General features: G+C 38.6%; 1 protein-coding gene across 10 annotated transcripts in view; it reads right to left on the bottom strand.

Annotated features, from left to right (window-relative positions):
• CAPRIN2 (caprin family member 2) overlaps positions 1-16,302 on the bottom strand; it is a 33,808-nt gene extending 17,506 nt beyond the window's left edge. For 7 of the 10 annotated variants that reach the window (XM_061988888.1, XM_061988885.1, XM_061988886.1 and 4 more), the window contains exons 1-9: positions 16,109-16,302; positions 14,102-14,164; positions 10,735-10,821; positions 8,006-8,244; positions 6,570-6,652; positions 4,479-4,640; positions 3,924-3,967; positions 1,974-2,621; positions 1,776-1,883 (exon numbers count right to left, since the gene is read on the bottom strand). In XM_061988888.1, coding sequence (XP_061844872.1) covers positions 1,776-1,883; positions 1,974-2,621; positions 3,924-3,967; positions 4,479-4,640; positions 6,570-6,652; positions 8,006-8,244; positions 10,735-10,821; positions 14,102-14,164; positions 16,109-16,279 — 1,605 coding nt within the window. In that variant the 5' untranslated portion in view covers positions 16,280-16,302. Of the gene's footprint in view, positions 1-1,775; positions 2,622-3,923; positions 3,968-4,478; positions 4,641-6,569; positions 6,653-8,005; positions 8,245-10,734; positions 10,822-14,101; positions 14,165-16,108 lie in introns of all 10 variants that reach the window. The other 3 variants (XM_061988879.1, XM_061988880.1, XM_061988878.1) reach the window with 2 other exon arrangements.
• Between the last annotated feature and the right edge of the window lie 367 nt (positions 16,303-16,669).

The raw sequence follows: 16,669 nt of genomic DNA on the forward strand, positions 1-16,669 counted from the left end.
AGATCCCTGCACAAGGTCATTTATAGATTCCCCCCAAGAGTGAAATGGATGCAGCGTATAGTAGAGCATTGCCTTTTCTTTCTTCATATAAGGAAAGGGAAGAGAAATTTCACTATACAAAATGTTCAATATTATTTTAGTTGTTCTTTAAAAGGCACCTCAAGTCAAAGACAACCAATTTTTAAAAAATTAAGATATGGAAACTAGGTATGTTGAGGGTGGACTATTTTCTACTCACTCAATATACTTTTGGTAGTAGGATTTGTCAATAGTTACTACCCAAAAATAAAGCCAGCTGATGTTTCACTCTGGTCTACATAAATCAACATTTTAATACTTCAAAAATGTTTTGTTTACTTCATTCATGAATCCACCTTAGGCATCCTCACATTCCACAACACATAATGTAGTTTCAGTCTTCATACTATGAAGACTCCTAGGCAGTTTACAAGTTTTTCAACTGACTGGAAACCCTCCTTTTTCCTTACTACATCAAAGTTTTCTCCACCACTTAATCCATCTGTCTGTCCTATATAAAGGGTCCGACCTCATTAGGAAGGATCTGGGTTTTTAAGCTTTAAGGTAATCTGATACCAGAAACTCCAAGGCATCTTAAAGTGCTTGAGACTACCCCAATACTTCAGATAGTTTCAGTTACAGTAATACTATGCATAGTTGGGTGCACACCACCTACTTGTGCTCATGAGTGTTAGTGAAGCAACCAGGTTTTGTACCTGTACCACCACCACCAGTGGACACAAGATTCTACTCAGCTTTAGTGTGAAGACAAAGCAAGCTGAAACACCTTAATCCCATTTTGTTACCCAGTGCTGTATATTACATACTTTCTTAATTTCTTGTTCAGTCTTCTGTTTGCGGTCCCGCCTCTAGATACAAGAGCATCCATTTTTCAGTTATACCAAGTTTATGACAAGATTTAAGCTTAATCATTTGCTATGAGTAATATAAAATGAATTGGTTTCTGTCTTTTTGCAGAAATAAAACAGCAGTGCTGACAACACTTGTCTACATGGTGATTGGTCAGTTGCCCTTGTTTTCCCCCCAAAATTTTACCCTAGATTAAACACTACTCTTGGTGACATTAAGTAGTCAGAGTCCAGTAGCCCTTTTACATTCAGAGTTGTTGCTACCTGAGCACAGGTGAGAAAGAAGGTAACAACCAGAAGCTAGTAGCCTGCTCAGCTGTAAGCCCTGCAATAGCTTTCATTTTGCATTTCCAAAAACCAAACTATGCTATTGTTAGACTCTCCAGGACAGCAGTATGGTTTATGCATTCATCTGGAAATACATATTTAAGCCCCTGTACAGTTTGTATTGCTTGATCTAAATGTTAGATATCTCTTGAATCAGCAGCTATTTTAATCAAAAGCCTAAAAAAATTTACTGAAGTGCTATTTGCATGCAGCCACAGACAAAGTATTTGATCCCTGGATGTGTCATACCTGCTTTGCACTGTTAACAGTGCACAGAGCCAATAGCTAGGGATGAACTAAGTTAATTCTTCTGTCTTATGGGTAACGCTATTTGAGGCTTAAACACAGCAATACTGTGCTGATGTAAAGCAAAGCAGACCATCTTGCTACCCAGATATAAAGTTTAACTGGCAGATTTATTTCACCCAAGAAAGAATGAAATACAAGTCTACATATAGGCCTACAAAGTGCACCTTATAAAGCCTCTGCTAATAGGTAACTTTAGTCCAACACACTAGTGTGAAAAGCTTATGACAGGTAATACTACATGTGCCAACTCACTTCTTTGGGTTCCATATCAAACTTCTTTGGCCCCATCTGCTCCTTTGGCCCAACACTTGCAGCTCCCCAGGACTTCGGAGGGTTCTGTAACTGCTGTGATGACACTTGCTGCTGCCTGTCAGCTTTTTCCCAAGCCTCTCGAGTCTCCTGCTTCTTTTGTTCTGGCTCCTCCCTAACATGTGCAGCCCAAGCCTTCACAGGCTCCTGTCTCTTTTGCTCTGGATCTTCCCTAATAGGCATTTCCCATGATTTCACAGGCTCTGGCTTCTTTTGTTCTGGTTGCTCCCTAGTTTGGGTTACCCAAGGCTTTGGAGATTCTTGCTTTTGTTCTGGTTCTTCCTTAACTTTGGTTACCCAAGGTTTTGGGGACTCTTGCTTTCTCTGTTCCTGCTCTTCCCTAACTTTTGCTACCCATGGCTTAGGTGATTCCTGTTTCTTCTGATCCTGCTCTTCCCTAACTTTTCCTACCCAAGGTTTGGGGGACTCCTGCTCCTCTCGGACATGTGCTACCCAAGCCTTTGGGGCTTCTTGCTTCTTCCGTTCTTCCTCTTCAACACGGGTCTCCCAAGGCTTTGCAGACTCACGCTTCTGTTCCTCCTCTTTAAAACGAGCTTCCCAAGGCTTTGGAGAATCTGGTCTTTTTGGTTCTTGCTGCCTAACACGAGCTTCCCAAGGCTTTAATATCTCTTGTTTCTGCTTCCGTTCTTGCTCTTCAACATCAACAAGCATTTCCCAGGACTTTGGAGGTTCTTGCTTTCTAGCACACTCAGCTTCCCAAGATTTGGGCTCTTCTGGCTTCTTCTTGACAGAGCATTCTGCTTCAGGCAAATAACGCCTGTTGAGAAACTATATAGACCAGAGAAACTTAATGGCTCCCAAGAAAACATTATGCTACTACAGTTCAGGTCAGTTAAGTTAGGTCACTCAGCTATTGCATATTTCTGACTAAAATGAGAGCCTAGACAGTTTAGGCACTAGCCATAGTAGTTATGGGGCCAATGATGGCTTCACCCTACAATAACTGCAGACTGGCCTTCTTTGGCATGCCAGAGAAGCACAAAACAGTCCTGAACTGTCCATACTTGAGCTGACTGAATCTATTACCTTTACCCTCAATACTAACCAATGTGTCTAGGCAGTTGACAGTATCAAGTTCAATTGTGATTTTTTATTAAGGCAGTTCTCCTACATATCTAAAATGCTGTGGTACTATATTTAGTAGACGTATTTCTGCTACAGATAGCAGCACCATCTTCCCAAAAATCTTTGGCCCAATAACCAAGTACAACACTCATTCTTAATGGAGTTTTAATAATAAAAACTCAGATTCTCAGATTTAGTACCACTAGACTTCCACATCAGGCTGTGTTTACTATGAGTAAGTCAGAGTTCAATGAAGATGTCCTGAAGCTTTCCTGAGTTACCACTGTGAGATAGGAAGTAAATACAGGAAGAATGTACAAGATTCAGTGGTTGAGGTTTGGTTTTCTTTGACAAGTCACCAGAAAAGCTTTAGGGTCAGGTAACAGTGTTACCATCAGGTTATGAAACTTGTTCTAGAGTTCACCCTCTGGTAGGATACCTGAGAAACAGGGATTCAGGGTTTTAAGAACGAGTATCTCCACTTATAATAGGACACCTCTCCCCACCCTTTGGAACCAAGTCTAATTTTTTTCCACTATTGCCAGCTGGAAGCTCAAGTACTTAACTCAGGAGTCTGTTAAAACAGGTCTACACACCCCTGTGCACACAAGTCTGTCATGGGATCCCCAGTTTTCTGATAAATCAGAGCAAGACGTACATCATTCTCAACCCCACCAATATCAAGCCTACTGCAATAAGTTTAGAGACAGCTTTAGTAGATGTATTCTCTCTGTCCCATAGTACACAAGATCAGTGTTTCCATTCTAAAGGCTGATGCTTTGTGTAATCCTCCTCCATTTATCCCAAAAATACTCCAAGATAAGCCATGAATTTGGGGTTAGAAATACAAATGCAACCAAGTCTAATGTTTCCTATATAATGCAACACCAAGGCATCAAGATTGCTGTTCAGACTCCTTTTAAGCTTAAAAAAGGTGCAAAAGTGCAGTTCCATTTCTGATAAATCACAATACTACAGAGAGCAATTAGCAGTGGAGTATCTTACCTCCTGTGGCTGTATTTCAGACTTCATAAGCTCCATAAGGGATTCTAGAGAAAGGATGTTAATTTGTTTCAACTGATCAAATGCAGGAAGACAGACCAAGCAGTAGCAAGTCTTTCATTCAACTTAAATAGCAGTGCCAATTGCTAAATCAGGCATTTTGAAAGCTCAGCTTGTTATTCAACATGCTATTTTAGACAGCTTTTTTTTTCTGGTTCAGTTTTACATTTGCAGAAGTTAATCAAGAACCATTTCCTCAAATTCATAATCTGATTACTGTAATATGTACCATTCCCTACATCAGGCAATTCTCACATCTTCCATATGGAGATTTGCTCAGAGGCAAAACCATCCTATTACTATAAGCTAGATTTCTTCCTACAACATTAGCCAGAATAGGGCTGCAAGCCCTGCAAGTGTCATTTTAGTTACTACATGGTAAGTAAACTACAGCACAGAATTGGATTTAGCAGCAAGCAATGCAAAAAAATAACACACATTAGGATAAGCTTGAACTAAGCATTGATATAACACACAAATGGAACTCTAGTATTCCACCTGGTTCTTTGGCAGACTCTCCTTTTGACAACTGTCTTGTTCTCTCAGATTTTCTATTTACTTCTTCCATTTCTTTTACTGGCACAGTGGCACGTGGAGTTGGAATACTTTCAAAGTAGCCAGAGTCTAGAAGTTTGGATAACAGATCCTTCATGTGTTTATCTGAAGAGTAAAAATCCATGAAGTTAAGACATGAAAATCTGAAGTTGAAGGCTATTCAGATTACAGACCAAGACTCCTCACTTCTTCCCTTGATATAAATTGCAACTTCTCAAAGTTCACATCTTACTGTATTATGGCAATGAAATGTTTTAATAAGGGAAAGTATTCAATGAACTGCTTTATACATCATAGCTGAAAACATCTTTGCAATCCAGAGGTAAGCTGCTCATATTGTAGCTCATGTTTAAATGCACACAAAGTAAATACTGAGCAACCTGTTCTCTCACACGATTAGAAAGGGATTCAGTCACCATCTACAAGCTAGCCAGCATTGATACTAAAAGCACATTTTGTGCAGATTGCAGCACAAGTGAAGGTAAACAGAGTCATTACAGAACTGCCCTACAAGATCTTCTTCCCAGTGAAAGAATGGTAAGTCTCAAATTAAAAAAAGAACTGCAAAAACAAGCAAGGTAGGAGAATGCAGGAGACTGTTCTAGACTGAACTTAATCTTTAAGGTTTTGGAAAAGTCAAAGTTTATGCAGTTAAAGAAAAAAACCTTAACCTACTCTGAGCAGCCCTGTCCTCTCTCCTCCTTTATAACAAAAAGACAGCTTAGAAGTAGCAGTGGTACTAGAAGTCAGAGGAGCTAAAAAGACAGGGTAGCCTCAAGAACAGGAAAAATATTCAGGGAAAGATCACTCCTACCAGTGACAAACAGAACAAAAACGGTAATTAGAATTTAATATGGATGCAAGAAGCTGTTTCCAAAGGAATGAATGCTGGTAAAAAGTCAGAACAACTTAATATGACATTTAGTTTGTACACCACAGGATTTGAGACTAACACTAAAGGGATAGAGATACTGACCAAAGTCACAAAAGTTAAGATGATAGCCAAAGAGACACAAAGGTTTGGAGTCCAAGATAACTAGGTGACTATCAAGCCATAACAACAGATACAAGGTTAAAGTTACCAGCCTGGAGCAATACAAGGCCAGTATGCACTTTATCCAGAACTATATGAAAGGAGTTATACTTCGTCGTCAATTCAACTGTCTGTATGTGACAATGAGACAGGGTACATTAGTGCTGTGGTCTAACAGTTTCAACAATAGTGCCAATGAAAAATGAAAGATTACTGTCACACAGCCAGTACAATACTGGAGTAAACAGGACAAGAAAGTCCTGTTTGCAATAGCAAAGACACTACAACTCAAGTAAGGATAGTTGCCTCAGAAGAAAGTTCTAAATAGGAACTCATGTTGTCTATCTTTTCAAACCAAGCCACAAACAGTAAAAATATGAAGAGTCCCACAGTTTTGGTGCACTTGAGAAGTGAGGACTATTGCAACAGGTCAAAGCAGGAAAGCACTGTGCATGATTAGAGATCACAGCAAGTGCCATTAACAGCTATCCTTCCTTAGCTGGGGTATCCTGCATTGTAGTCAGACAGCTGGTATGAGTCTGGAATTCCTAAGAGAACAGAGAATCTTCAATGCTGTCAGATCTTCAGCCTGAGGTTGAGAAAGCTTTGTAACAGACATCAGTATACTCAAAGCATATCATGGCTGGAAACAGTGCCCCAGTCCTTATCCAGTTGCATGTACTACCTAAAAAGCTTCTCACTGCTGGTTTTGTAAGGTATTCATGCATCAGCTTTAGAACTGTTACTATCATTATTCCTCAAAAAAGTGACAGTACAGTGGCAGAAGAGTAAGTCCTTCACCTGGAAAAAGAAAGCATGCTGTACTGTTATTGATTTGTGCTTAAACAGAACTTAAACCAGCAGTTCATTCTTGAATAACTCAGTTACATATAGCACTTGAAAGTGCTTAATTTAGTAGCCTTCCATGTATATTTGCTAATTTTAAAATGTTTAAAGAGCATACAAATTTCAGATCTTTAAGCTACTTCTGAGACACTCACATGTTGTTCCAACCACAGGTTTCTCGCTTCCTTCTAGAAGATCCCAGAAATAAAGAGATGATTGTTCCATCTGGTCTTCAACACTAAAACAAGTTACAGTTTTACCAGGCAAAAATCAGTGAAGATCAAGTGTTGCAGTATCCCAGTATTGCTCATTTTAACACACTGATTGATCTTTAGCTTCCAAATGAAGGCCATATACATAGAATTCATGCTAAATCCATTATCCACTACTGAAAGTGATTAATCTGTATCTGTATATTATTTAATCTAGCAAATCTAAGCTCTTTTGTTGGCAATTAGAGAGTTTTGCATTACCACACAAGACCATATGGCTGAACTTCATTCCAAGCCAGGATTCCTAGACACAGAAGTAATTGCTATTTAATTCACTAATCACCCTGTTTACTGGATGTGCATGTGCAGGGGCAACCATCAACAGCTCCTGTCACTCTACTTAAGAGTTTCTACTTAAACTTTGACAAAGGTCCATGATCTACCTCCTCTAGGTAACAGATTTTCAAAGTCCACCATGACAAAATTTAGTACTCCAAAGGAAAGAAATATGCTTCTTTTGGAAATGTAACACAATGAGAACATAGGTAGAAACAGTTACTTCCACTGGGATGAGAAACTCCTATTGCACAGCTTTCTATAAGCAGCTGTTCTTTATAAGTTAACTTAGAGCAAAGATTGGGCAAGTTTAGCAAGTGATTAAAAGTTTTATGAACTTAAGTCATGTTGGAATATGGAAATAATTACTCTTATCCATAAAGTGTTTCAACTTAACCACCCAATAACTACTTTTTCCACATTTAACCACAATTCTTACTACACTATCTTAAAAAGAGAGGCAGGCTGTCATGCTAAGCATAAGCCATCATAGTACAACCGCGATGCCAAGTTCATACTGACAAACATGACACTTGTTGACAACCTGTTACCTTAAAATGTTTAGTGCAGGGGAACCAAAAGCTTCAGACAAGTTTAAATTACTTTGAAGCTAATAGCAAGAGCCTCAAGACCACCAACTTACATTCCTTGGAATAAAGCAGCACATCTGGATCACCACATGAATGGAATATACATGTTCCCTGAGTTCACCTTATTTTGTTTAATCAATGGAGACCTCAGAGAAGCAGCACACCACCAGCCTCTTTGCTTATGATAATATTGGAGCTATCTCCTCTCACCCCAAAGGGAGACGTAAGATGGCAGGGCTTGAATGTAACTTGCACAACTGAGGCTGTAATTACTGATGCTTTCCATTAACTCTCGGACTGAGGTAAGTTTGATCTAGTCTCAGACTAAAGCGAGCATAGTGAATTGAATTTTAATTAGTGTCCCAAAATTTAGTATTTCAAGACATAGCAGTGTCAAGTAGAGAGCACTTACTGTAAAGAATAAAGCATACCAATTAAAAAACTTGAACTTACCTCAAGTTCTCATTTCTTTCTGGACATGTCAGTTTTGCAAATCTTATGAGGTAGTCTAGTTCTTTAGAAGGCAAGTATATTGCACCATTCATGCCACCTTTGAAATCTTTTTGAACATGCTCTTGAGTGAAGTTCTGCAGCACATACTGAACTTGAAGTATTGTACGCAGTTTCTTTTTCTCTGCTTCAAGCTTCAGTAGGCTCTCTCTTCGCTGAGCCTTCCTCTGTGCTTTCAGCAGCTGTTTCAATACATGAATTTATTAAACACAATGGTTTAATAACAGGAGTCTAACAAAACATATCAAGGTCTAGTATTGATAATCCTGTGTTGATCAAAATACCTATTATTTTTTGTTAGTTAACAAGCTCCTAGCTCTTCAGATGTCCAAGATCTTTCTAGCACCTTCTCCAGAAAAGCTCCCGATTTATCTGTTAATCCTCTACATATCAGCTTTTAGTAAAAAAGGATACTGGTAGCTTCCAGAAATGGGATGTATCTATGGCATTTAAGTCCTGATTCTTCCTGCTGTGGTTGCTCTATTGTAACAGCTTTCACAGTTGAATATAAGGAATTGATAGAACTGACACCAATGCACAAATCCAAGCCTAGCTGATGTTTAACATATATCACATGAAGTTAGTGATGCAGAAGTTGCCTCACTAGGAGAAATTTGAGATTACTGCTTCTTCACTTTCAAATACTCCAATTTAAATGGTAAAGAGCAACTCTACAGTTACTTTTATTTCTGTTGGCAGAGGACTGAAGCACTCATTAAATATGCAACAACACAAGTCACATAACATACACAGCCCTCATGCATTTGAGAAGTTTCTCACGTACTAATATAATTATCCAGTGGAACCTATCCAAATAACTTCAGAGTGTGAAGTTCCTCAATATGAGGTACCTTAAGTTCCTTTGCAAAACCTATGAAAATTTTGTTTTCTAGAACACCTTGTAAAGAACATAAGGATGCTGTTGCCAGAATGGCCCCTAGTGTTTCAATAATTGGTATTGCCTATGAATCCATACTGGCAGAAGTAGAGCTGAGGAAAAAACAAAGTGGGCTACCTTTAAATATAGCTCAAGTTCAAGAACTAACATGAACTAGTAGAATTTAATGCTGGATTACTAAAAACATCTACAGAAAGATACACTGTTACAGTCCATCTCTGATGTTTTATGGGCATCTACACAGAGGACAGGAATAGAAAGCAATCAAAGTTTTGACATTCATCACAGTAGTTTCCATGTTCAGCACTGATTAACTGAGGGATCCCAAAGCAGCCATACTGCTGAAAGGCTCTTACATCTCTGCTCACACAGTGCTTTGAGAAATTTACTGCACTACCTGGAGCTACTATGTATACAAGAAAAGTCTCTCTAGCAAAATTGTTTGGGTCTCAGTCAACATTGAGAAGACATTTTACCAGTTCTTCAGCATTCTGTAAGAGGCAGAGAAATAATGCCAAAGCAGTGACTAATCATGTTTATCATTCCCTGTGCTACCTTAGATCAGATTTTTTATATGGATAGTACCTGCTTGAGCCAAGAGACCAGTTTCTCCAAAGATAAAACACTTGCTCACATAAAAATCATACATGTAGGTCTTTAATCAGGGTTTAAAGCACTAAAGAAAGCACTAAATCTGTGACTTGCCATAATTACAGACAAGTGCAGCAGAATAAGTGGCAAGCTCCATAAGCTTCAGCAAAACTTAAGAGCTGAAATCACTTTGGTTTCAGTGAGTTAACCTCAGTACTTTCCCTCACTGGAAACATCATTCCATTTGGAAAGGACCTTGGGATATCATCTAGCCCACCTCCTAGAACAAAGGCTACACTGAAGACCAGACTGCTTGGTTTTGTGCAGTCAGGTATTAAAGACTCAAGGACAGATTTTTTACTTCTCTAGGCAGATTGCTCTAGTGCTCAACTATCCTCAAAGCAACCATTTTTCTCCTAATTGAAGCCTACCATTTCCACTTATGATCATTCCTTCTCTTACCATATCTCTCAGCAAAAAGCCTCGCTCCATCTTTTCGGTAATCTCTCTTTTAGGTTAATACTTCATCTCCTACCAAGCCTCCTCTTTACCAAGCCCAACATGCCAAATTCTTTCAGGTTCTCCTCAGAGGTTTCATTTTGCACACCCTAGGCATTCAGAGGCCAGTACCAGACCCACTGAAGTTTATCTATAGCCTTGTGTACCAAGTGATCAGAAACAGACACCTGGTTAACAAGTACCAAACAATCAGTTCTCCTTAATCTACTGATCCTCAGTCTAAGTCTAGACTTCACAGCTCCAAGAGTGCTGTAATTTACTTGGCCTGCTATCCACAAGGACCTGTCTGCCTTTTCCAGTGGAGCTGCTCCCTTACCAGTCTGCAGCTATGCAGGGAATTAGTCCACAAGCTACCAGCAAGAGAGTTAACAGTTTCAAACTGAAGTAATTGGAGTAACGTCAAACAGCTGAGTTACTTAAGCACAAATTCTTACAGGTGTAACCAGTGAAAAACTCCATCATTAAGTCAGTGGTACACAAAATTGTCCCCATTTCCTCTGATTAACTTGCTACTCCAGACAATTTAAGCACATTGCTCCCCTAAGTTTCAAGATAGAAACTTCCTAGTATTCTGCATACTGGTATAGCAATGTACCCATTGTAAGAGTAGCACAAACTCTGTTGTTACCTCTTCACAATATCAGAAAGTGCATTTTATACTTACATCTTGGCTAAGTCCTGAAAAAGTCTTCTGAAGCTCCTTGGCAAATTCCAAGTTGTGTACTACTTCATCGTATTTCTCTACTGCCTCCTACAAAAGAATAGATAAAAATGTATTTTTCGTGCTTAAAGCTTGGCTGCATTTCAATTCTCTTATACTTAAATTCTCATTGAGAGATAGTTCTTTAGTGTTTATTTCTGAAATTGTAACTTTAAAGGTAACATATCTTTAACTGGTAAAGTTAGTCATTAATATAATTCACAATATCTTTTACCCTCACACTTAGCTGAATGCATTTATAGATAATTTGTACAAAGTTTACACAGAAAACACAGAAGACAAATAGCACATTCAGAAGTCTTTCCATTTTGTTTCCACAAATAAATCAGTGTTCCTGTCTTTACTAATGGTTTTAAGCAATATTTGAGCCAGTGCTCAAAGATTCCTTGAAGTAGATTAACTGCATTTTGATACACTCTATTTCAAGTTCCTCCCCACTAAGGAATCAGTTCATTTTTACAAGTCTCCTTGACCGCTCTGAAGTTTGCAAAATGCTGTAGTTCAGAGATGCTGTCCATATCTTCATACCTTAAGGTATGTTTAGGAAGCAACAAGTTAAGTTTCATTTCATTCAGATATGCTTTACACTGTTTATGCTCACAACATCAGAAGTTCTTCTAGAATAGGCCCCATCAGCCTAATATAATGCTCTTTCAAAGCAGTCTTGGTATTACATGTTTCATCAGTGCAGTGACAAAATCTTTAATTTACTGTCCCAGTAAGATCTGGGACATGTGCAAATTCCATCTGCTCCTAAGCAACTGGAAAACAAGTTTCATGTTTCTTTTTTTCAATTGGTTTGATTGTCTAGTTACTTGTATCCACTTATTTGTAGGATTCTACACATTACTAGGCCTAAATGCAACTCAAAGTACATGAGTTACTGTAAAGCACTCATTCGGTAGTTTAAGTTGTCCTCACACAATTTATCAAGCAACTTTTAATTAGGAAGTTCACTTAGCACTTTGGAGAATGGCTTCCAACACCCTAATGCCCCCCAACATTTGAGGAAGACTTATAATTTAACACTAACAACTTACTAGACAGACTGCTGTAATTCTGCTTTTAGCAACATAAGTCCCAGGGTAAAACTCCCTACCTGAAAGCATCAAGAACAGTTACCACTGCTCTGATGACAAGCTGTAACTCAGCCTGCAGGAAAGTAATTGCTTTCTTTTGTCCCAGCTGTTATTAATATTCATTAACAGCATGCTGGAGGAACAATACTGAGGAAAGTCTGTTCAGCTTGCAAATCAGCATTGATATTGTCAGTGATAGCATTTAACTTGCTAGAAGCTCCCCATTTTTGAAAGGTTTCCTAAAGTAAAGCTAGCACAAACAGTAGCTCTGGCAGGCATGCACCCTAAGTAATTACAGTTTATTCCAAATTGCTTCCAAAACAAGTTCAGATGTGCACTTCTTCCTCTTTATGAGCAGCAATGAAAAATATAGATAAAGTTACATTAGAGCTCTGTTGTATTATAGGCAGTTAGGTGTCTTCAGGTAAGTGTTCTAACTATTAAGCTTCACTCTAGCCTCAATCATGTCCTAGTATTCATATATACATCAGGCATTTACAAATGCAAAATTGCTGCATTTTAACCATTGAAACAGGGGTCTCAACTAGGTTATTAGTTAAATACTGAGCTGATACTTCCTTCTACAATAGTCATCTGAACAGCTTGACCACCACTTGTCAGCTCACTAAAACTAATTGCCCTGATAAATCCCAGAAGGGAGATAAAAATACTAATACTTAACAAAGTAAGCTCAGCTAGGAACACAGAAAACCAGTCACCACGGTAGTTTCCATTTTCCAAAGTAAGTGCTGCTGGATCCATTTGGGAAGTCCACAGAATCCTTCACCTCCTTAGTCACCCACATCTTAATTTCACTTCCACGCAACACTTTTTCCATGGTCCAAGGTATACACCAAAGATAAGCAGTCAAATTTAGGAACAGCTTTAAAATAAGTTAATGACTAATCAAACTTACTGTTCAGTAATCTACTGGTGACAAAAGAAAACAGGTTGCATTTTAACATCTATGATCTAAACACAAAAGGCTCTTGGCCCAGTCAATTCTAGATTTGGTTTGGAGGGTCACCAACCTACTTTAAACCACCAAATTGAACTCACTTCTGCACTTGAGATGGCAAAAGACTACATCTAATTTTAGTTAAGTGCTAAATGATCACTCGCTCCCATAGGTCTACCCTACTTTTAAGTATCAAGCTATTTTCTCCCTTATCCTGTTTATTCTCATTCACAAAGGATTCCAAGTAACAAAATAGTATTTGTGTTCTCATGCTGGTGCACTGTGATAAAGCTAACAGTCAATTTTCCCAGCTGGTTCATTAGCAGGATCAGCACTACTACTGAAGTGCTGGTGCCCTTTATACACATGTTAAAGAACAACTGTGTGAAAGTACATCTTTAAAATGTGACTCCTGAAGGCTAAAACAATAAACCCTTTGGATTATGTGACACTGCTACTCAGACACGCTTAAGAAGCGGTAGCTTTCACATTAGAGAACTTTAGTGTCACTTCTAGAACCCATTTCAGTTCAAGACAGAAAAAAGCCAAAGTCACTGTTTCAACATAAGTCAAGGTTAAGCCAGCTCCACAGAGTGGATGAGATTTGTTAGTGATCTTGCATCCTGGCATTCCAAATACTAGCAACCTTAGCTACAAAACAGACAGGTTGTTCTTACAGTATTTCAGGATGCTGGTGACTCCCACCCATGAAACAGCACCCAAAGGACAAGAATACTCCCAACTAAGTCAGTAACTCATAGCTGGGTTCTTGTATTAAGGAAGCCTTTAGCTTCTATGCAAGTTAGACAAGGGACTCTGTCAGTTATACTTCACAGATACTGGTAACTAGCTGCACTGTGTAGCCTATAGGCCATTGAAAGTAACACCTGTTAGTGAGCAAGTCATGAGGATTAATTAGCTACTCCAGAAGACTCAAGGTTTAGGTTCTAACACCACAACATCACACAGATAATCTGCATAAAGATACATCACCAAGAAATAAAGGTGCACTGAAAGCTGAAAGAGTGAAGATAATCAAGTACCTTATATTACTTCACTACACAATGTGACAGGTGAAGTAGGAGACAAAGCTGTGTGCTCACCCTTCAGCTTAATTACCAATAATGTGTCCAATTAGTTTCATGAAAAAAACCATTGCAAGCCTGCAGGCCCTACTTCTGTAAAACAACACCATCACCTCCTTCACCAACCTATCCCTTCCAACATATTTGAAGTTTTAGAGGCCATCCACTCCTGCATAAAGTAAACTTACCAACTGGTCTTGATTGAGAGCTTCCCCCTTCTTCAAGCGATCTTTGTAGTCTTCTAGTTTGAGCTGAGGAAAATTCAAAGTAAGGATTTTTATATTGATTTCTGTCTACTGTGGAATAGGGGGTACAACTGAAGATACATATTCTTTCTATGTTTTAAGTCATCTGCATACTGCAACAGAATAGGAATCTTATTACTTCCTCATTTTCAGGAAAAAGGAGCATAATAAAGTTTTGCTATACCTTTGATTTGGCACTGTCAGTCTCCATGACTGTCTACTTCCCTTTTCCATCTTTGATCTTTCAGGTCTTACTTGATACTTTTGCTTCATTTAAGAACTACTAATGCATTGACCCTAAATCTTTAAGGGGCTCTAAATATCCTTATCCAGTATCCTTATTTTAAATTAGTTGGGGTTTTTTTTAGATTTTCCAAGTTAATGCTGGAGCTATTTTACCCTTGAATAATTCTACTTAATTTTCCAGAGCTTGTCTTTCAAAAATCTGGTTTCAGGTATGTCATCAAGCTTTTATAAGACTTTCTTTTCCTAAGAAAGCAAGCTAATGTCTTTAGGGAAGAAATAAGATATTTTTAATATACTGAAGTAGTCTTTAAAAGCTGATGTAAACTATAAAAAACACAAAGTATTAGGTATTACAAGCTTCTTTATACATGCAAGGAGAAAAGAAGAGTTCACTGCCATGAAGTTAAATACCATTTCATTTGTATATCTACCCTTTAGAAGCCTAAGACTAGGACTTTAGTAAGTCACTTTCATTTTCTGGTGAGGCCATGTTGTCATTTGTGTGAAAAATCAAAGATACTAGAGAAATTCACAATATGGACAGAACTAGAACACAACACAAAAGTTGGTTAAACACACAAAGAAAATGTGCTCAGCTGCCATTACTCCAAATTACAGCATGATGCATGACATGAGACAGCAGTAATACTGCATTTCCTGCAGGAGGATCAAGTCCCCTGCCACATGGCTGTAAGTCTGATCTACTCCATCTCCTTGCCTTAATACAAAGGCTTTCAGACATTTAGAGAATCACAGCATATTCATACAACTGCTTTACTTGTAATCCTCATACGGTACCAAAAACCAACACCACCATTGTTTCTTTTATCTTACAGAAAATAGCATTTTCCCAATTAAAGAAAAAAATCATGTACCTAGCCTTCAGTCACCTATCAACTTAGAAGTCTCAAAATACAAAGCCTGACTAGTTATAGGGACAGTATTTTAGGCATATAATTATCTCAATTCTTAGTAACATTCCTGTGTCATGTGTCGTCCCCCACACTAAAAGCACAATTCAAAGCAAGACATCAGGCTTTAGAGGCTTTCTATAAAAGCTTTCTAGTGAATAACATTTGTCCATATTTAAAAGATAAAAGTCAAAGATTTATCCAAAGTGAAAGGTAAATAGTATACACATAGGTGTATATTTAAGTTGATATTTCTGCAAGTCAGAGGAAATACTGTTCTAATTTCCCATTTCACATATGTCTCTACATCCTAATATTAGATGCACTTAATCAATACAAGAAATAATGATTCCTGCAAGACTATAAACCATCTCCAAATCGGTTCCAAGTTAGTTCTAAATGGACTTGGTCTTATTAAAGAAGCATCCATAGCTTTCACAAGCATCCAATCACTTTTGCTAACTATTGGGCATGCACTGACAAGCCAGCAGCTGAGAGAAGGTTTCTAGTTAGCTGCATTCCTGATTCTCTGAAACAATAATGTTATGCTCACACAATGTCAAATGTAAGTAGCCTGTTAAGTATGACATTCTTTATGGAGGTTAGAAATTATAACAAAAAATCAGCACATCCATCATGCCTAGGTCCTTCCATAGGTTATTAAAAAAATCCATTATTACCCTCTATATACACATCCAACTCTATTTCAGCTACTATAAAACCAGCACTGAGTTTCTCAGTTAGCTACCTTAACTATGTGCTGTACCAAAGGAAAAAAAAATGCACAAATTACCTTCTTTTTCTCAATGTTCCTGATCTTGTGTTTGAGGCAGATAAGCCCATTATCAATGTAAGTCTCATACGCCTGGGAAGGAGAAGCTGCCGAGTTCAGCGCTGACTGCAGAGGGCTGGAAGGAGGCTGGCTCTCCCCAGACGGGTTCACCTGCTGCTTGACTGCCTTCATGCTCCTATCCTCCCCCTCCTCTGACCGGCCTGAAGGTGATGGGCGACGGAAAGGGGCTTGGGAAAGCTGCACCATTGAAAAGGTTGGAGCTGCAAAGAAACTCCTTTTATTTAGCTCTTTCTCGTGCCTTCCCCCCACCCCTCCTGTTTTTAAAGTTACATCTTTTCTTATCACATAGTCAGAACACGTAGCCACAAAACTAAGCCTCACTAAGAATTTATCACAATCTTTCCCCCTTCTCCCTCTCCTTTCAAAATATCTGTAGCAGGAATTTCAAAGCAGGCAAACTTTGTATTGTTCAAGTCTCCCCACCCATCCAGGCACTAGAAATCCTTTACACCGGCAGAATTAGCACAGGGGATGATTCCAGAAACACAATATAGTGTCCCT

Source organism: Colius striatus, chromosome 1 (genome assembly GCF_028858725.1).
Source record: "Colius striatus isolate bColStr4 chromosome 1, bColStr4.1.hap1, whole genome shotgun sequence".
Lineage (NCBI taxonomy): Eukaryota > Metazoa > Chordata > Aves > Coliiformes > Coliidae > Colius > Colius striatus.